Source organism: Eubalaena glacialis, chromosome 2 (assembly GCF_028564815.1).
Source record: "Eubalaena glacialis isolate mEubGla1 chromosome 2, mEubGla1.1.hap2.+ XY, whole genome shotgun sequence".
Lineage (NCBI taxonomy): Eukaryota > Metazoa > Chordata > Mammalia > Artiodactyla > Balaenidae > Eubalaena > Eubalaena glacialis.
Genome location: NC_083717.1, coordinates 151,247,373 through 151,269,852, shown reverse-complemented (window position 1 = coordinate 151,269,852; position 22,480 = coordinate 151,247,373). Strand labels below are relative to the sequence as shown.

Here is a 22,480-nt window from a genome sequence, read left to right as displayed (position 1 = left end):
TGGGTCAAGAGAATAAGAGGCACGCTCGTGACCTCCCTGCTTCAGTCTTCAGACATCAGAAAAACTACGCTACCCTTTTCTAGAACATCGACTCATTCTGGATGGCCCATTAGGCCACATGTGCTGTATCTTAAGAAGCTAAGAGTCATTTCTCATCATGTGGAATTACATTTCCCCCTCTAGGCGTGTATCACTGTGACATTAGTGTTAGTGGAACATATTCTGTCTTGGGGGGAAATCTTCAGTGTATCAGATGTATTCCTAAAGATAACAAAGATCATTCTTGCTCTCCCACTATACCTGAACTTAATGTTCTGTATAAGCTATTGAGCAGGATAATGTAAATAATAACAAAAATATCTTTTATACCTAACAAGAATGTTCTTGAAAAACCTGTACTAGGGGCTGATTTGTGTTGACCCATGGAGTATTTGGCCTCATTTGTCTTGCAAATGATGTCACACATCTGGAGACGTATGTGAAGGAGATACCTATAGACTGCTACAGACTTGTGTTCACTGAACAGAGTAATGCTTACAGGCCCAAAGGGACAATAAATCCATGAATTAGCTTCAGTAGTGGCCTAACAACTGACCATGGAACAGATCACTGATGAGAATATAAAATATTAGTAAGTCTCGGATTCCTCCCAACTAAATACTACTTGTTTTTCACAGAATCACAGGGTATTAGAGATGAACTGGATATGACCAGGATATGAGAGATAATCTATAAAGTTTACAGTCCACTTTTTTTTTTTAAGAAAAGATAGAGGTCTGGAAAGGTTAACTGGCTCACAGTTGACAGTGAATGGTGGAGCAGGCCTTGAACCTGGACCTCCTGACTGCCAGACAGAACTCCAGCATGCCGCTTCCTATAACTAGTCCCTGGCTGTCCTGGAGTGGGCACCTAGGAGGTTTCCGCCTTTGTCCCTGTGGTTCCATCCTTATGGACTGTCCGCCCTCCCCCACTTTCTCGCTACCCTGCCCCACATCTGCCTGGCCAGTTCCTTCTGATCTTCCAAGATGACACTGCGGTGACATCTCCTCTAGAAGCCTTCCCTCCCTTCCTCACCACCCCCTCCCTAGAAGGCTGTACTCATATGCTGCTCTCTGCTCCCACCGCACCTCTGCAAACCTCTCGTAACTCTCACGACTGAATTAACTGAGGACCTTATCTTCCATCTCTCTCTCTAGCTTGTGCCTCTTTGACAGCAGGGAATATTCCTGATTGTCTCCATCACAGTATTTGGTACAGACTGGGTGCTCCATAAATGCCCTGTGAGTGAATGAATAAATGAATAAACAGTGGACCAATGAGCACAAAATTGAGGAGTAAAATCTGTCATACTAATTGGACACCATGCAATTTTGACTCAGCACCAAACAAATGCCCTGGCTGAGTAGATCTACAGCAGCCCAGAGACAGCAGAAATACCTCCTCACTTGCTTAGACATACAGCTCCTGGGCTCTGTTCTTATTGGCCTTCGCCAGGATGTCTATTTCCTACACAGCAGGCTCCAAGACTATCTCTGAAGGTGATGAAGAGCCCAGTGCTATAAATCACAGAAAAGCAGGGACTTGTTAACATAGTGCTACAGCAAAGCAAGCCCCTGCTCTGTACTCCCCTGGCCATCACAGAGGACCAGCTAAGCAAGAGCCTCAGTGTGGCTGGATGTGAAGGCTGTTTGGTGTCCTGGGGCCACATCAGAAGACAGAGCCACTCTCCATGACCCTTTATCTCTCTCATAAAAATCCCAACCAGGGCTTCCCTGGTGGCGCAGTGGTTAAGAATCCGCCTGCCAATGCAGGGGACACGGGTTCAAGCCCTGGTTCAGGAAGATCCCACATGCCGCGGAGCAACTAAGCCCGTGTGTCACAACTACTAAGCCTGCGCTCTAGAGCCTGCGAGCCACAACTACTGAGCCTGCATGCCACAACTACTGAAGCCCGCGCGCCCTAGAGCCCGTGCTCCACAACAAGAGAAGCCACCACAATGAGAAGCCTGTGCACCGCAACGAAGAGCAGCCCCTGCTCGCCGCAACTAGAGAAAGCCTGTGCACAGCAACGAAGACCCAACGCAGCCAAAAATATATAAATAAAAATAAATTAATTAATTAAAAAAAAAAAAGAAATCCCAACCAGCCACAGCCCGATCATTTCAAGTGTAGCCAGGGTCATGATTTTGCGTAGAGGGCAACCCATCAGAACTTGTTTCTTTTTTTAAGTAAAGCCATCATATTAGTTTCCTATTGCTATTGTAACTAATCACCACAAATGTAGTGGCTTAAAACAATATAAATGTATTATCGAATACTTCTAGGGGTCAAAAGTCATAAAAATCAAGGTTTTTGTAAAATCAGCAGGGCTGTGTTCCTTCTGGAGGCTCTGGAATCTTTCTTTGCCCTTTCCAGCTTCCAAAGGCTGCCTGCACTCCCCAACTTGTGGCCCCTTCCTCCATCTTCCAGGCCAGCCGTGTGGCAATCTTTTAAGTCTTTCTCTCTGACCTCTGCTTGCAATGCCACATCTCCTTCTCTGACTCTGACCTTCCTGCCTCCTTCTTCTAAGGACCCTTGTGATTACGTTGGGCCCACCCGGAAATCCAGGATCATCTCCCCACCGCAAGATCCTTAATCACATCTGCAAAGTGCCCTTTGCCATGTAAGGCCATATATTCATAGGTTCTGGAGATTAGGACATGAACTTCTTTCATTATTTTGTGGACCACAGCCATTTACTTTAGATATTATTTGTGATACACATGACTATTTTTCCATTTATACTGCTTTATAATGCCAAATAAAGCTGGAAACAAAAAAGTAAAAACTCTACTGTGATACACCCTTTCTCCATCCCAAACAGTCACCACCACCCTCCCACCAAATAAATTTATATACGTTAAAAGTACAACATACGTTATACGCGTGAGTGTAGAGTTGAGCTTTCACATCTGAAGGCAAACTTGCAGTTTCTGCCAGGTTAAAGATGAAGAACGGGGTTTTCATCCTGGGAGTGGAAGAGTGTTCATGTCAATTTTACATTCAGAGCTAAATCTGCCAGACTTTTCCACTGATAAGGAACATACAAAACCATTTATTGTATTCTTTTCACTTCTCTCATATTAATAGTTTACTCTGAACCAACGGTAATCCTCCCCCGCCATCCCAAGACACTGCATTCACACCTACTGCCAAATCTTTTAGAAAAAAGCGTATGTTCATCATCCCTATTGTACATCATCTTCCCTCCAGATGTACATTTCATTATGCAAGAGCAGCTGGGAGGCGGAGACTTGCTGAGTTTGTCAGCACATCCCTGAAGGTACCCATCGTGACGGTTCATGCCACGTGTGACCAGTTCTTCAAAGATGGCTGGACTCTTTGACCACATGAGCTCATCTAAATTGTATTCAGCACACCAATTAAATCAATACCTGCCCGAATAATGACCTGCTTTCTTCTTTTATGTGATTTCTCCCCCAGCTTTCCCACATTCAATCACAGTGAGGAATTGTGGAGACATTCGGTGTATCTTTGATTAGTTCTTCAAAGCAAGTATTTGTTCCTATAACTGGGCTGATAACTTGAAATATGCAATTTTCTAACTTTTTCAAAAACACTACTGCAAAAACTGTATCTTTTTTGTAATTGTTATTTTGTCAAGAACCATTTCTTAGCAGTTTTTTTTTTTTAAGATTTTTTTGATGTGGACCACTTTCAAAGTCTTTATTGCATCTGTCACAACGTTGCCCCTGCTTTATGCTTTGGCCCTTTGGCCGCGAGGCATGCGGGATCCCAGCTCCCCAACCAGGGATCGAACCCGCACCCCCCGCACCGGAGGGCAAAGCCCCAACCACTGGACCGCCAGGGAAGTCCCTCTTGACAATTTTTTAAAAAACCTCTTTAAATGTATGTAAGCCCTTTACACCCTAACTCAATTCTTGGTGCAAAGCACCGTCCCTGGCCCAGAGTGGGCATCAACACATTTTTACTGGAGGAAGCACTTCATACTTGGTACCCCTGTCTGCATCACTTAGGACTTTTACATTAATATTTAGGCCAAAAAACTAAAAATAGAACTACCATATGACCCAGCAATCCCACTACTGGGCATATACCCTGAGAAAACCATAATTCAGAAAGAGTCATGTACCAAAATATTCATTGCAGCTCTGTTTACAATAGCCAGGACATGGAAGCAACCTAGGTGTCCATCATCGGATGAATGGATAAAGAAGATGTGGCACATATATACAATGGAATATTACTCAGCCATAAAAAGAAATGAAATGGAGGTGTTTGTAATGAGGTGGATGGAGTTAGAGTCTGTCATACAGAGTGAAGTAAGTCAGAAAGAGAAAAACAAATACAGTATGCTAACACATATATATGGAATCTAAGGGAAAAAAAAAAAAAAGAGGTCATGAAGAACCTAGTGGCAAGATGGGAATAAAGACACAGACCTACTAGAGAATGGACTTGAGGATATGGGGAGGGGGAGGGGTGAGATGTGACAGGGTGAGAGAGTGTCATGGACATATATACACTACCAAATGTAAAATAGATAACTAGTGGGAAGCAGCCGCATAGCACAGGGAGATCAGCTCGGTGCTTTGTGACCACCTAGAGGGGTGGGATAGGGAGGGTGGGAGGGAGGGAGATGCAAGAGGGAAGAGATATGGCAACATATGTATATGTGTAACTGATTCACTTTGTTGTAAAGCAGAAGCTAGCACACCATTGTAAAGCAATTATACTTCAATAAAGATGTTTAAAAAAAAAAAAATATTTAGGCCAAAGTCTGTTAGTGTTAGATATTTTGAATACTTTAAAAGAATGACAGGAACCCAGAGAGTCAAGAGCGTCACCATGAAGGGTTTGTTCCACACAGGAACAACAGGAAAGTACAGCATCTAGCACATGAAGAGTCAGATCTCTTTGAACATGTCTGTCTGTTCCATTAGACTGAGCTCCTTGAGAGCAGGAACTGTGTCATATTCATATGTGTAGCTTCCATGCCTAGCACAGTGCCTGGTCTCTAGGAAGTTTTCAATAAGTGCTTAAATAATTAACTAGCACATTACACATGGAGACAGGGTTGTAATTATCAACTTCTCCTCAATCAATTACACTCACTTTGGTTTAGTTGAGATAGGAGAGCATAGGAATTAGGAATGTTCCAGAGTCAGACAGATGTGAGTTTTGGACTCTATTGGTAGAACTATGTGGCCTTGGACAAGTAACCTCTCTACCTCCAGTTTGTTCTTTTCTAAAACGGGGATAATAATAACTTCTTCACAGGTTATTGTGAGGATGAAATGAGATTATGCATGGGTAATGATTAGTACAATGCCTCAAACAAAATAATTGCTCATGAGTATTATTTTTATGATCCCCGCGCACCACTACTCCCCAGGTGAAAAGCGCCAGAGGCTCTTCTGCTGCATTACAGACAGACTGCAAACACACACGTGTACATTATTCACCTGGCTTGCCACATCTCTTCATTGGCCACAGATTCCCAGGAAGATGGAGCAAACCTGCAGTTACAAGAAAACGGTAACATGTTTCTGCTAGCTACCTTTATTGCTGTGGACATGTAATTCTTGTTTTATAATCTTACAAGGCAAATAAAATAGGCTGCATCCTGAAGTACTGATAGAGACCAAAATAACAAACTTATTCTCCTAGAAAAATTTGATCATTAGGAATTTGAGGTTTTGGTAAATTTAGTCTTAATCTGCATAATGAGCCCCAGTGCCTCACGGGAGCAAACTAAAGATTAGTGGGAAGAGGCTGGAGGCATTTGGGGAGCCAGCTGTCCCTAAGAACTGTCAGGTGGGCGATGGGGCAGGGGTGAGGCCTGGGTCACTCTATGGACACAGCTAAGAGCCACTGAGCTGTAAAGAGAGGGGACTCCCGGCTTGGATAAATCATTGCTGGAGCTAGGATGCTGCTCCAAAAACACTGGCTGAACCATTTGCTGATTTTTTTTCACTTAATTAAAATTTCTTTTATTATGTATCTATTTTGACAGAATGGAGATAATGAGTGATGCCATGTACCTGTACTGTCGTCAGCTGTTTGGAGAACAGGTGATTTTCTAACTTTTCCTCACAATGGTCACAGAGTACTTTTTTTTTGGCCGCACCATGCAGCTTGTGGGATCTTAGTTCTCTGACCAGGGATTGAACCTGGGCCACGGCAGTGAAAGCGCTGAGTCCTAACCACGGGACTGCCAGGGAATTCCCATCACAGAGTACTCTGACGTAGAACTACTTATCCAGCTCTCGCTGGTGCACAGCAATGTGGTCTATTTGCTCATATTGACTCAAAAAACTTTGGTACCATTTGTTCATATGATCTTGACTGTTCTTGAATTATAAACAATAATTATCTAATCTTTGAATAATTCATAATTTAAAAAATAGGCAATAGAGACACCTATCTTCAGATGGTGACTCATCTTCCATATGGGAGAGAGTCAAGTCTAGGTAGAAATGCTTCCAGGAAGACTAATCATGCCAAAAACGACAGACCAAGGCTGATGACAAACAACTGAAGAAAAAGTTACTCAAATCCCAGTCTTCCCTACAGAGAAGTGATCTGCCATTCTTGAAGAAAAAAAAATATGAGTTTATGCAGGTGGAAACTATCATGGGCAACAGAGTGAGTGCCTTTTAAAGCTCTGTTGCAGTTAATAAATCTCTTCCACTTTTAGGGTCTAGGCTACAGGATGGTGGACCGTGTAGCATTACAACAGCTGGAGGTGGACGGTGGCACATGTTTAACTACCGTGGTGCCCACTCAACCACCACCGCCCTTCCTCCATCTCCAAGCCTAAGAACAAGAAATATATGTTCTCTTTCTCTATTACAATACTCTGTGGGCCGCAAATAACAATACTAACTACTAATTAAAAAACACAAAATATATCAAAAAATTAAAAGGCATCTCAAAATTTAGTAAGTTTTTTAGGCACACAAAATGGCTATACACTGATGAAAAACATAACTGCTCTCCATACCTTCCATAGTCTTCAGTCCAGTTATAGATGTTTCTCGTAAGTTTAATCCACTCCTCAGGGTTGAATACAATCTCTGAAGAAACTAATTTGTCACAAGAACCCCATGGCCAAAGTGAATAGTTCTTTTTCCAGGTTGGGTCGCCTTCATGAATTCCTATGCAAACAAATGTTTCTTTTCTATTGAAAACAGAAAAATATGCATTTTTAACTTAAAGTTCTAAATGTTAAAGTATAACTCACGAAGGGTCATTTCTGACTCTTTAAACCTCGGTTACCAATAAACCATTTGTGAACACTTTGGTTTATTTAAATCTCTCCCAAATAGATTGTTTTAAATTTACACTGAGGGACTTCCCTGGTGGTGCAGTGGTTGGGAATCCGCCTGCCTATGTACGGAACACAGGTTCGATCCCTAGTCCGGGAAGATCCCACATGCCGTGGAGCAACTAAGCCCGTGCGCCACCACTACTGAGCCTGTGCTCTAGAGCCCGTGAGCCATAACTACTGAGCTCGCATGCCACAACTACTGAAGCCCACGCACCTAGAGCACGTGCTCTGCAACAAGAGAAGCCACCACAATGAGAAGCCTGTGCACCGCAACGAAGAGTAGCCTCGGCTCGCCGCAACTAGAGAAAGCCCGTGCACAGCCACAAAGACCCAAAGCAGCCAAAAATAAATAAATAAATTTTAAAAATAAATAAATTTACATTGATATTAGTGTAAAAAATGCCGTTTGGGAGGTTGAGGGGAAGCACACAGACATAAATGATAAAACTACCTGTTTGTGACATTGTAAGAAATCACCTGCGGATAAGCACTGTTACAAGGAACGCTTCTGTGGTTCTGTCTCACGTGTAAACATACATATTATTTGATACCTTTAAAATTGTATAGGTGGAAATATGTCTTCATAGTAGTAGTAGTAGTAGTAGTACTACTACTACTACTAATCTCTCCTTCCTCAAATTTCCATTGCATTTTTAATCTCTTTTAACATTATTTTATTGAACTTGTTATCTTCATTTATAAATCTTTCTGAGAAGCCCAGAAGCATCCTGAGGATAGGCTCTCTATCTCTGAATTAATTCTAAATCCCACATAGCATGATGCATAGCTAATACACAATATTTGCTGAATAAAATTAATTAGATTTGACTAACTATTAGGATCTTCAAATCCTGCAAAAATTAGTAATAGAAATGGTTTAAATAAGCTTAGCTCAAAAACATTACAATTGACTGGTTCTATTCCAATTTTTGATGTATACCTTAACAGCTATTACCAAGTAGAAAAAAAAAAGGAGCATGTTAGGAGCAATTACTTGAAAGTAAAAATTTCATGAACTTTGAAACAAGACACTTCTGGCTTAGATTTTGGATTTTTTCCACCATGTATTACCTCTATGATTTTGGGGAAATTACTTAATTACCTGTGTCTGGTCTCCTCATCAGTGAAATTGGTATGAACTATCTTTCACAGCTGTTTAAGATTAAATGCACTATCTGACATAGTAAAACATAATAGAGTTCTGGTTCTAGGGAAGATGGAGTCATCCTATTCTATTCTGTCTCTCTCACTGCACACAACTATAATTTCTGAACAGAAGACCTGGAACAACTATCTGAAGACTCTGAAAAGTAAATGGTAGAAAGAAGATTGAAGGAAGAAAGCAGAATTCTAAGTTCCACCAAATCCGCAGTGAGTTTATCCCTTTTCCCATTCCAGGATTACCTGGCCTGGACTCAAAGGAAGCCTGAAACCCAAAAGTACATACCAAGTAAGGACAGCAAGAACTCCAAGAAAAGCCCGGCCACCTCCCTTTTTCCTAGCCCAAGGGGCAGGAAAAGGAACTTGTACGGACTGGGGAGAGCAGAGGAAATCCCCAGGATGTTTTCCCTTCTTTCCTTCCCTGGGCACCGGGCAATACTGTGCCAGCAGCACCACAGTTACAGCAGTGGCAGCTGGGCAGGTCCCTATAGCTCTGAGGAAGGGCAACACTTCTCGCTAATCAGAGGCAAAGGTTGGGAGCAAATTCCTATTACTCCTCCACTGGGTGAACTTGAAGACAGACCAAGAGAAATTATACAATTTAAACAAAGAGAAAAAATACTGAGAAAAATGTACAGAGTTTAGGCACCTGTGGGACAATATCAAAAGTTCTAACACTGGTGTCATCAGAATCCCAGAAGGAGAAGAGAAAGAAGGTGGGGCAGAAAAAGTACTTAAAGAAATAATGTCAGGAAGCTTCCAAATTTTGTGAAAGACAATCTTTCAGATTCGAGACACTCAGTAAATCCCAAGTAGGTTAAACTCAAAGAAATTCATGCCCAGATACATCATAATCAAACTGCTGAAAACTAAAGACAAATAAAAAATCTTGAAAGCAGCCAGAGAAAAACAACACATTTCACACAAGGGAAACAATGATTTGAGTAACTGCAGATTTCTCATCAGAAACCATGCATGTCAAAAGGATATAAAATAACATTGTTAAAGTGGTGGGGAAAAAAAAGAACTATCAAGCCAGAATTCCATATCCAGAAATATCCTTCAAATATGAAGGTGAAATAAAGACATTTTCAGATACAGGAAAACTAAGAGAATTCACTGCTAACAGTCTTGTTCTAAAAGAAATGCTAAAGGACTAATTTCAGATGAAGAGAAATGATACAAGAGGGAACTTGGAATATCAGGATTGCAGGAAGAGCAACAGATCTGGTAAATATGTGGACAAATATTTTAGATTATCTTTTCTCTTAGATTTAAAAATATATGTATGATGGTTGAAAACAAAAATTATCACATGTCTAATATATTTGACAACTCAATCAAAAGTGGGGAGGTTAAAGGAACTTATATGCCACTAAGGTTTCTACAGTTCACTTGAAGTAATAAGTAGATTGTAAAAAGTTAAGTATGTCTGTATACTGTAATTCCAAGAGCAACCAGTGAAAAAATTTACCAAGAGACATAGTAAAAATAACTTAATATGGAATACTAGGAAAAATCAAAGTATCCCAAAGAAAGCAGGAAGGGAAACAGTGGAATGAAAAACAGAGAAACAAACAGAAAACAAATAATAAAATGATAGATGTACGTCTAAAACATATCAATATTTACATTAAATGCAAATGATCTGAATACACAATGAAAATATAGACATTGTCAGAATGGATAATAAAACAAGAGCCAAATATGTACTGTCTACAAGAAACCCACTTTAAACGTGACATAGGTGGTTAAAAGCAAAAGGATAAAAAGAGAAATACCATGAAAACACTAATCAAATTAAAACCAACCAAAAACCCAGAAGGATTTTTTTGTAAATATAGAAAAAGGTGCAAATGCAATTCAATGAAGAAAGAATAATGTTTTCAACAAATGATATTCATATGCAAAAAAAGACCTTTGTTCTAAGCAACCCCCTTGCAAAAATTAACTCAAAAGGGACCATTGATCTGAAATGTAAAACATAAAACTATAAAACTCTTAGAAGAAAACATGAGAGAATCTTTGTGACCTGGTATTAGGGAAAGAGTTCTTAGATATGAGATCAAAAAGTATGATCCATAAAAGAAAAAAATGATAATTGGATTTCATCAAAATAAAGAAACTTTTATCTGCAAAAGACACTTTGAAGAGAACAAAAAGACTGGGAGAAAATATTTATGAATCACGTATTTGACAAAGGATTTGAATCTAGAATATACACAGAACTCTCAAAACTCAATAGTAAAAAACAAACAATCCAGTAATCCCACTCCTAGGTATGAAAACATATTTACACACAAACGTGTACATAAATGTTTATAGCAGCTCTATTCACAAATGCCCCAAACTGGAAACAACCCAAATGTCCTTCAACAGGTGGATGGATAAACTGTAGTACATCCATACAATGGAATACTACTCAGTAACGAAAAGGAATAAACTATTAATATACAACAATAACTTGTATGGATCTCAAAGGCATTATGCTAAGTGAAATATGCTGGTGTCAAAAAGTTACATACTTTATGAGTCCATTTGTATGACATTCTGGAAAAGATAAAACTATAGGAACAGATAATAGATCAGTGGTTGTGAGGGTTAGGGCTTCGGGGACAGTATGATGACACAGGACAGCGAAAGGGAGTTTCTGGGGTCATGGATGTGTTCTGTATCCTAATTGTTCCTACCCACTTGGCAAATTCTTACTTAGCCTTTAAGTCTCCAACATTTTATCCATACCACTATTATCATGCTTGCCAGCTGATACTATAACTTATCTGTTTCATGTTTAAGGTACCACTTGACACCTCTCTGAAAGACTGCAACAGCAGGGATCACACCCATGCATCTGCAGCTAGTATAGGTCTTGGGACATTTTGAATACCCAATATTTATTAAATAAATACTGAATGAATGCCCCTGGGCAGAATTAATTGCTTCCTCATCCATGCTCCCAGAACACTTGGCTTATACTGTCAATTAAATCATCTATTTAGTAAACACACATTGAACATTTACTGTGTCTCACACTTTACAAGGCTTTGTTAGTATAGAGCTTATGCCATCATATTATGGCCAATTGTATTCATATCTGTGTATAGATACAACTAGATTGTAGCCTTACTTAAATCTGGAACTGTCTCACTTTATTGCCTAATACAAACTGGTACATAGTAGGTTCAATTAATGTTTATAAGGTTGAATTAAATAAAATTCACCAAAAAATGCTGATTTGGAGATGTTAATTGTTAACATTTTATTCCAAAATAGAACAATTAAATATTACTCTCATAGCACATTTATACCTATCACCTTCATATTACTTCATGAGCCACAGTAAACTTCAGGCTCTGAACACCAAAAGTACCACATCATTAGGTTCTTGGTAAGGGATAGTTTAACTTTTACAAAGAATTTCTGAAGTCCCCTTTATAAGAGAATAGAAATTATGAAATAAGTTTTCTTCTTCACGCTCTGGACAATCCCAAGCATTTCACAGACAGGAAAAATGTTCAATGCTCTACCACTGAAGGAGTTATTTATTCTTGACCTTAACTATGAATAATTTTATGTTCTCAAGTATAGAATTCACAATTCTCATATGTTATCTCAGCCAGCATAACTGTGGGTGTTCTTCTTATTTATAAAAATGCCTTATCCTTTAGAAAAAAATCCTTAAGCTATTTTTATATAGTGATTATTCCTGGAAAACATTTGCATTAAACTTAAAAGGTGGCCATGGTGTTGATCAGGGGGAAACTATAATTGCTTGCGATCTACCTGCAATGATTTCAAGTAGGCAGGCACATCTCCAATTTCTCTGAATTGTACTAAGATCTTATTTGCTATTCTTGCTAATCTGTCTTTATTTTTCTTTTACCCAGAACAATAACATTTATTTCTGCCTGGCCTCATTTATGCACAGATATTCAATTTAATTACAGAGATAATCTCACCGGTGACAGGGAAATAGGTGTAGAAAATTGGTCTTTTGGATGAAGCACAGCTGCTACATAAACAATTTTAGAAAAGCTTAAGATTTTAGAAAAGCTATTATATGAAAAGAGTGCTTACAGTTTATTTACTTCAAGAAAATGATAAAGATTAAATGTGACCATTCCACTAGGTAATATTCCTTCCACAGGATTCCACCGGTTCCCAGGAAATTTGACGCCTGGTAAATGCTTTGCCATCTTGGGTAAATACCACTCATAAGTCATCATCTGCCAGAAAGATAAAATATGATATCATGCTTTTAATATGTTTCTTTAAAAAGAATCAAGTTTATCAAGGACAATGAAAAGGTTCTAAAATGTGGAGGTACTCATTAAATAGAAACATAATTGAAAAGTACATACAAATGCAACTGAGGTATGTGGCACTGACTATTCTTCTAATGACTTAGACCTTAGGTTTCATGCCTTAAATTATAACTATCAGCCATCAATAAAATCAGCACCTAGTTTCACTTACCTCCATGCATTTGCCAGACTACCCAGAATGACCTTCCGTTCTCATGCCTATAGAGTGTGTACTGAACTTTCGGAAGCAGCTTAAATACCACTTCCTCTCAGATGCCCTCCCCAGGTCCCATGCTCCTACAGTACTTTGTACCTACCTCAGTTATAGCTCTTAGCCTATTCCTCACTAGACTGCAAGCTCCCACATGAAAGGGACTGTTTTCATCTCACTGCCTCTGCACCTATCACACTGCCTGGCATAGAATAGTTCCCAAACTATGTTTGCTGGGCCTGAAATGTCTTTCTGATGGCCAGACTAGACAACCTAGGCAAAATACAGAGATGTGTCATTACTCTGTTCTTTCATTCATTCATTCAAAAAACAAGTATTGCTCACCTATAATGAAGAAGATATAATCCCTGCCCTTGAGAAGCTCAATTATATGATAACCTAGGCCTCAAAATTAAAAACCCTTTGGCTAAATTATCTGAATTTATTAGTAGCTCCAAATTAATTACATATCCTTTTGATTAAAATAAATCATTAGTATCAAAAATTTTTTCTTAATTCTATACTTTATACTTCATTCTATACTTTTATATGTACAGATTTCTTTTTTTTTTTTAAAGAAAAGACTCCTATTTACACCTTCAAAGCTTCATTAAGTTTGGATATCATCGTTTGAGCAATTATGCTTATGTTTTACTTGTCTATACAAGTCATTTAACTAGAAGTGACAAATTAATTTTAATCTAAGTGTACATTGTAAATACTCAAAAAATACTTATTGAATTAGAGTTTATTACCCAATAGTTTCAGTTCTTGGGTATAGTAACAATTAAATACCCACTGTGTGCTATGGCCTTACTCTTTCTAATTTAATTCTCATAATAACCTTATTATGTGAGAATAATTAAATTATATCAGATACTGTTGATTGCCCACTCAACAGCCAATCCTTTCCAACTAACACAATCCTGGTTTTAATCAGGTAGTTCTAGTCATTCTCCTTTGCTAGTGAGTAGTTTAGGAGCGGTCATGTGACCCAATACTGGTTAGTGGGGCCCAAGTAGAGGTCTGCTGGGGGCCTCTGGGGTACATGTTACTCCCAATACAGAGAGAGAGAGAGAAAGAGAGAGACCCCAGAAGAAGCACTTTGCATGTGATGTTTGGCACCAGGCATCCATCAGTTCAGGAGACCTGCAGAAAAGCTGCCCCAGAACACTGCCCTCATGGAACCGCTTGTATTATCAATCCTAAACCTCCTCTCTCCAGACTACTTGTCTTGTGAGATTAAAAACTCCATAGTTTAAGCTACTCGTAGTCAGGGATTTTGTTCCTTACATTCAGAAGCATCCTAACTTACTTATCTAATGATCATTTCCATTTTATAGATAAGGAAACAGAAGCTCTGAGAGGAAAAATCAATAGACCCCAGTCACACATCTAGGAAGTGAGAGGATGAGGACTTGAATTTGGGTCTAATTAACTTTGAAATCCAAGCTTCTCAATCATAGTAGCTGTCATCCCAAATAGTATTTAAAATCATAGTATGATACCATATTTTCAACAAATGATCTAGCTTTTGTCAGATGCTAGACTGAAGATCAAATTAATCATTTGTGTACATGATATAAATGCAAACTCCTTCTAAAAATGTGTAATTTTCAAATTTCCCTATATTTGCAAATCTGTTTATAGTGTTCTCAAAAAATTTTAATTATTCATTAATTGAATGAAATTTATTAAGTGAGTATTGTGCCTAATAGTTTGCTCAGTCAAACTAAATGTATTTTTTCAAGGTTAAGAATTTCTCTTTTCCTGACAACCATTCTAAAAACACCAGAGAAAGATTTGTTCCCTTTAACTATTTATGGCTTAAACAATACATCCTATAGTTTACATATATTTTTTTCAGTTCAAGAAGATTGTTTTAATAGACCTTGAAATTTTCACAAGTCCTCTCCAAAAATACTTTTGTCATAAGATCAACAAAATTTACAAATAAATTCTATAGCAGAATTGTGGTCAATAATTTCTATTTTGCATGAAATGTATACCAACCTGCAGTATGACTTATTTTATAGTCAACCTAATTTATTTTAATCCCTGGATCACTGGGAAGTGTTAATTTGAATGGTTGAGTTGGCTGGATGTAAAAGAACAATTTAAAAATAAATTTACAACACAACATTGTCATGGTCTGTCATGTGAACTAGAGACCTAGGATGCTGTTTGAATCTAATATGAAACACATTAATTCTTAGAACATAATTCTTAGAACATTCAGTTTAAAAAGGAAAGAAGCAACTCATGACTTTTCCTATTAGTTAAAATAAAGAAAAGAATGTGATATATATTTTACCTAAGAGTGATCATAGAAACTGTACCCACTCAATGTTTAAAAAAAATAGTTCTTTAAAAAACGTATGTTTTAAAATGATCGCTACTACTATATTCTAAGTGTATCTTTCATATACTTACTTCCTGATCCACTAATGAAATATCTGGCCTCAGTCCCTCACAATAATGCATGTAACGGAGAGAATTCCCTGGCAGATCTCCTCTGAGTAAGATAATTGCATCATGAGGCATAGAGGCTAGAAGATTCTTTGCAAACTTATCGATCACATAGTTGGTCCTTTGGTCACAAATGCTAAATAAAAGGATTACAAAATATTAAAATAGCAACACATTGTTTTAATAAGACTGGGCTTATTTCCTGCTCCATTCCTTTCCCATCACACAATCTACATTTAGTGCTTTAAAATATTCTAACGTCTCTTCTAAGAGGATGCATATATTTGAAAAGGGAACACTATTAACTGGGGAAAAAAAAAGAAGGAACTAATTGTGCAATTGAGAAAAATCACCATACTGCTTTACTTCTGGAATTCATTATCATTTCCATAAAAAAGGGAATCAGTTAGTGGTCAATAATAAGTACTTTTTTCCCTAAAAGCATATCCAATTTCACTAAAAAGAAGTAAGGTTTCTGATTCCACTTGGAGTTTAAGGTAATTTCATGTTAATTCCATTTAGCTCAAAGGAATGTTCAGAAATGCAAAAGGAAATCTGCCAGTTTCTGGCATAAATTTGCACGTTTGTCTGACTCTCTTGCACATAGAGGTTGATCCTTTCCACCACTTCCCTGGACCAAAGACTCCCTGTGTTCCTCTCTCCCTTCTAGACTGAGAAATCACTACAGAATGAGACCAGTGAGAAAGAAGGGAAGGAATAATTTGTTGAGATGTTTACTTCTCTCCAGGCATTATTTGCCATTGCCAACAATAGCAGTACAACTCTTTTCAATGATGAAGTGGACTTTCTAACTTCAAAGAAAAAACTGGCATGAATTCTGAGAGCTTTCCATGAAAAAAGAAAAAGAATACAAGAAAGGAAAAGCATCGAAAAACAGAACAAGCAATGTCCTTCCTGATATTATCAGGCCCATTACATGTAATGGTACTGAAAAACACAGCCTAAAGTTGAATCACTGGGTTAGCATCACAAAGCAAATGAATACTTCCAGGAACAAAATATTATCCTTGCCTTTATAACTGATGCAACCATTTTCTACTGTGATTCCCTACATTGCAGGGCGATGCCTCACATTTTGCCACCCAGGAAAGTTGCTGTCTATTCCATTCACCTGGGGTAAAAAAAGAATCAAAACCAAACCAAACCACCCAGTCTGTGCAGGCATCCCTGGTGTGGAACCGGAATTGCCCTAAAGACCTGAGCCACGAGAAGACTGGGATAAAAAAGGGTGAGTGGAACTTCCCTGGTGGCACAGTGGTTAAGAATCCGCCTGCTAATGCAGGGGACACGGGTTCGAGCCCTGTTCCGGGGAGATCCCACATGCCGTGGAGCAACTAAGCCTGTGTGCCACAACTACTGAAGCCCGCACACCTAGAGCCCGCGAGCTACAGCTACTGACCCTGCGGTCTAGAGCCCGCAAGCCACAGCTACTGACCCTGCGCTCTAGAGCCCGCGAGCCACAGCTACTGACCCTGCACGCCTAGAGCCGGTGCTCCGCAACAAGAGAAGGCACCGCAATGAGAAGCCCCCACACTGCAACGAAGAGGAGCCCCCGCTCGCCGTAACTAGAGAAAGCCCGTGCACAGCAACGAAGACTCAGTGCAGCCAAAAAAACAAATAAATAAATAAAATAAATAGTTAAGGTTTTTTTTTTAAAAAAAGGGTGGGAAACACACTATGGGCTCGGCAAACCCTTCTTGAGCTTGGAGTTGTATCTGGGACCTGCATCCCCTTTCCACAAGGCCTCCTGGTGACACAGCCTTCCTAACACCGGCTCTTCCTCAGTATTATAAAGAACATCAGTTTTTCAAGTTAAGTTGAAAGGGGGAATGTAACCTTTTAAAGTACCAATCAAGTCTCAGTGTAACAAAACTCCAGTGGACTCTTCCACTTCTGTAATGTTTACTCAATACTGCTGCAAATAAATGAACTATCATCTAAACTTCTACATCTTTTATGTTAGACTGAAATTTTCATTATAATGGTTATTAAGCAGATTTTGAAAAATACATTTAATACTAATAATGCATAAGGGTTAAGAAACTTCTAGAACTTTGATTATTTAAAATACTTAATATACACTACTACAGAGAGTACTAGATAAGGGCCAAGAATTACTCAAAAGATGAAATCTTTGAAGCATAAAGTGAATTATTTTAGGGCATACAAAAAAACCCCAAATGTCTTTAGTCTCCATCTAAGTGGTATTTTAGATCATGGAATTTTACGTACACTCCAGATTCTACAAAGTATCTCTAGGATTCCTTAGTGGAAAATATACAGATAGTTTACATGCACCACCCAAAACCTTGTTTGCAATGGCCTGAAACTACACATCACTCATGCTGAGATTCTTGTTCAAAAGTCTAAGAACCACTGCATTCAGACCAAGCTGTCTCCCTTTGAAAACTAGTGGAAGGTAAAAATAAGACAAACCCCTAGAATCTAAATATCCAAATGCTTCCGCCTTGAATGCTACTTTTCATAAAAATAACCATGTGTTACCTATAATTAGAATATATTTGGTAAATTACAAAAAGAGTTGCTGAAAGCCATTCCAGACACTGAAGCCCATTGGTGTTCAGTACTCGGTTACTCTCAGAAACAAGTGCAGCCAAACCGATGCCAGCGAGGACAGCCACCACTGCATTGCTCTGCATCCAGAATCGTTCCACCTGTGAAAGAGGCATGCAAACAGCGTGTCCAGTTGACTGGTTCATGCAATCAATCAGGTATTTATATATTTTAAAAATATATTGCATGTATCTAGTTGCTTATGCCTGTCATTTAGGTCTTCTTAACTGACTTCTCCAACCTAACTCCATGTCACTTTACTTTTCAATTTTCAAGCATTCCTCCTTCCCTGTTTGACGTGTGGATCTCCCTTTTTGGATCCACACATTCTTTTCTATACTACAAACTTCATCTTGAACTCTTTATTCTAACATGCAAAGCAGAAGAGGTGGAGAAATGCTTTTGCTTAACTCCTGATGTTTCCTTCCATGTAGAGAAGCTCCACTAGTATAACACTCCTGGCCTCTCTCTACCCTCACTTATTTCTTCCTGAAGGATTGTAGGGATTCAGCTGACTGGGGAGTTTGGGAGCTGGGACTGGGCCTGCATAGCCCTCCTCTTTCCTCTCTCTTCCTCTTGGAAGTGAGCCGTCCATAGGAAGTACTTGTCCAGGGGCAGACTCTGGGGTGAGGTGAGCTGGGGAGGGGTGAGGCCTGCCCTGTGCAGCACTGCCTGTGACTAGCCCATTCAGGGATGCAGGATGAGGAGACTCCCTTCCCCACAGATATTAACCACATTCTCCAATCTCAGCATTATGGGTAACAAAGGTAATTCTCCCACCCAGTGTACTGGTTTATCTTGTTCTCAACTGATTCAGAACTCAGGTGCTCAAGTAAGGTATTATTCATCAGGCCTCTTGAACACACACACACACACTGTTTCAGCTGTTAAAAAAAGAGCTATCTACATTTATATAGTTTCTTCTGTAAGGAGAAGAAATACTCTAATCTCAGATATGGTAGTCAGGGAAAAACAGAAATATACTTGCTCTTTTGCACAGGCTTGGACTGACTGGTGAGGTAAGAAATAAGGGAATGTGTTGGTAGAGCCCCTAATTACAACCCATATTTCTTTGCTATTTAAAAAAAAAAAATCCAGGAGAAATGCAGTAGTACCTATATCTGCAAGCACACATATAAAATGACTCACTGAAATCTACCTTACATTTATTTTTCTATTTAACTATTGTGTTGACTAAACAATGCTTCCCGCCCCCCTCCCCCCCCAAAAAAAAGAAGGCTTAGCCTTACTGGTTCAATAATTTAAATTTTGATTTATAATAATGTATATACAATTTTAACTATTTCTGAGATAACTTGCTCTTCTACAATATTCATGAAAGACAAATTTGTACATTCTTCACTAACTTTCTGGTCAAAGGATATATCTAAGTAAAACTTACCACACCCATGAAAAGTGGTTTTGAAATATCTAAATTTGCCCTCCAAGCAAAGAACAATGAATAAATGCAAAACATTCCAGTAAAAAGCCATACTAATGATGAGTTCTGTCTGTCCCTATAAAAAAATTAAAATATGTCCAAATTATTTATGTGACATGAATATCAATAATAATATTACATAGTTTTAAACTATGAAAAAATATTTGGAACTAAAAAACTTTCCATTTTTAAGTAGGAAAAAAGAAAGATCTTAGGTTGAAAAATATGAGTTGGAATAGATAACCAAAGCATAGTAATAAACTATACACTGCACTACATATTGTCGACAGCATAATTTGGAACTATGCAGCAAAAGATATGAAGTTAAAATCTGCAGAAGAAATATAAATTACTAATCTTGTTAAATTTAAGATGTAATTAAACATATGCAAAACAAAAGAGTAATTTTATGCATCAAAATAATAAAGATTTAAAAATGACAAATCTCAGTGCTGGTGAGAATGCAGTTGTATGAGAATATATGTTAGTACAATGTTCAAGAAAAGTTAATTTGATAATATATATCAAGAGCCTTAAAGAAAATATTCACATTCATTGACCCAGTAATTTGACATGTGGGCATAAATTTTTAAGCAATAACCAGAAATGTGGATAAGAATTAATCCACAACAATGCTTTGGTATTACTTATAATAGTGGAAAAAGTGGAAGTAATCTAAGACCCTCAAATAGGAGAACATTTAAATTAATTGTCCTAGGTTATAGTATGGAATATTATACAGAAATTTAAATGATTCTAAGTATCTCTTATGGTATGGGAAAAAGCTCAAAATATAATGTTAAGGAAATAAAACTATAAATATATATACAAATATATATTTACATAAAATACACTCAACAGACTAGAAAGTAAATGAACAAGAAATTAATGGAGGTTAATAGTGCTATATTTTTTAGGTTTCCTTTTATTATTGGAGGTTACTTTTTTCTTCAGGGGAGTTCAAATAATTGTTTGCCTCTTTTGCAAAGCAACAATAATTGGCTATGGGATAGTAAGAGATCAAACCAGAAGTTTAAGATATCAGATGGCCCACCTAGTTAGATTATAATATACTGTTCAATGTTTCAAAGTCATTAATTTATAATTAGAAAAAAAACCTAGCAAAAAAGCAATACATATTTGCCTTAATAGAACTGGTTAGAGTCATTTATTTGGAATATAAAATACTACTGGCAATGTTCTATAATGACATATTGAATATATTAATTCAATTAATGAACATGGGAAAAATAATGGAAAAAGGAATTACTTTACTCACTTTCTTACTAAACATATATTTGCCCAAACTGCAAGGGCTTGAATGTTGAGTGAGAGTTGCGTCCTCATATTTGTCACCTGAGAACTGTAAAAGACAATCTAATTTATTGTTGGCAAAAAACAAATTTGTTAGTTCAAAATAAAGCATTCTTTATAGACTATATCTGATTATGCACTGAATAATTTTAAGGCTTTGAGTCAGATTTTAAAATTATTTTGTATTCTTTTAAATTTGGGAGAAAAAGTACCACAAGAAAGAGTTAAACAGTCTAAGATATTTTCCAGTTGTAACATTTGGTTAACAACTTACACAATTTGACCTGAGATAAGAACAAATAATTATTCGGTATTTTTGATATTGGTATACTATGCTGATATTATAAACCAATTTGTATCCTAGATTAGTTTGATAAGAAGTCATGTGAAACTGAAAATAAAACAATTCAAATAATTTTCTGGAGATCCAATCATGAAGAAAAAAGGAAAGAGAAGTGATCTCTAACCATCCTTTTCTAGGTTATCTTCTTCCGTAAAAGGCTTCCTTGTTTTCTATACTATTTGGTTCAAAAAATGTTTAAGCAATCTCCAAGAAATGTATTTTTCCCCTACAATTAATCTAAATTCTTTCATTAACTAATAAGCATTTTCTAAGTGTTATCTGAGTTCTCAAATAGCTCTAGCAGTCTCCAATTTTTAAAAAAGAAATGACTCTATACACTATCTCAAAGAACTTTCTTCTCCCTACTGGCAATTTTACTGAAGAAAATGTGATGCCATAATTATGGAAACCACACAATGTGTATTTTACTAATGGAAACTTATCTACTATGAGAAGATATCCTTACTCATTTTCAAATACACTTGAAAAATTGATTCCAGCATGAGGCCCATTTCAAACCATTCTTCAAAAGGAATGAAGTCAGTCTCAAAATTTATTCTTGGAGATCTGTTGCTTAAATGTAAGCTCTAAAACATGGTCACTGCCTAGGGTTAGATTCAATAATTTCCAGTATGCAATTCAACAGGATTGCAATTTAAAGATATGCATGGAGAAAGAATGTAATTTGCTTGACTGGAAGAGAGTAGATGATTAGGTTCCATCATGTTGAAGGATTTTCTAGTAAGTTAATTATGAGTTGCCTTTCTCAATACTCTTGTCCACCTGAAACAATTAAAGACTAGAAATTCTCTCACTCATTCAGAGAGTGCTAGGATTATGCCCCCATACCGTATTATGATTTCGTTTGAGCAAAGAGTGTCGGTGTGAGTGGTCATCACTCTTGTCAAGTCTTTTTTTCTAAGTATATGACCTAACTGCTATTATTTCAATGTAAAGGAGGCCTTTAAGTTCCCCAATAAATGACTTTTATGTGCAACTAATGAAAGTTAGATGTATGGTCTACGATTAGTCTTGAGGCTTCTCTGGAGTTCATGTGGGATTGTTAAGACAAAATATACTAGTGATCCTGAATGTGGTAACAACTTCGAAGGTAGGTAGAAAAGAAAGGTAGGTAGAAAAGAGCAGGCAGGGAGTCTTGGCATGGAGAAAAGCAAAACAATGGAGAAGCCCAGAGACACTGATAAAGTTGTCTTTATCTTTAAAACGGGAACTGAGCTTCTTGCTACCTTCTTCCCAACAGAAAAGAAAAAGGAGCCACAAAAGTGTCT

At 37.7% G+C, this 22,480-nt stretch overlaps 1 protein-coding gene across 3 annotated transcripts in view; it reads right to left on the bottom strand.

The window, feature by feature from the left end:
* TMEM260 (transmembrane protein 260) overlaps positions 1-22,480 on the bottom strand; it is a 59,187-nt gene that overhangs the window by 2,078 nt on the left and 34,629 nt on the right. For 2 of the 3 annotated variants that reach the window (XM_061182595.1, XM_061182596.1), the window contains exons 8-15: positions 20,814-20,897; positions 19,496-19,610; positions 18,025-18,194; positions 15,463-15,634; positions 12,592-12,740; positions 7,027-7,203; positions 5,486-5,539; positions 2,916-3,006 (exon numbers count right to left, since the gene is read on the bottom strand). In XM_061182595.1, the coding sequence (XP_061038578.1) occupies positions 2,916-3,006; positions 5,486-5,539; positions 7,027-7,203; positions 12,592-12,740; positions 15,463-15,634; positions 18,025-18,194; positions 19,496-19,610; positions 20,814-20,897 (1,012 nt within the window). The remainder of the gene's footprint in view (positions 1-2,915; positions 3,007-5,485; positions 5,540-7,026; positions 7,204-12,591; positions 12,741-15,462; positions 15,635-18,024; positions 18,195-19,495; positions 19,611-20,813; positions 20,898-22,480) is intronic. The other variant, XM_061182597.1, reaches the window with a different exon arrangement.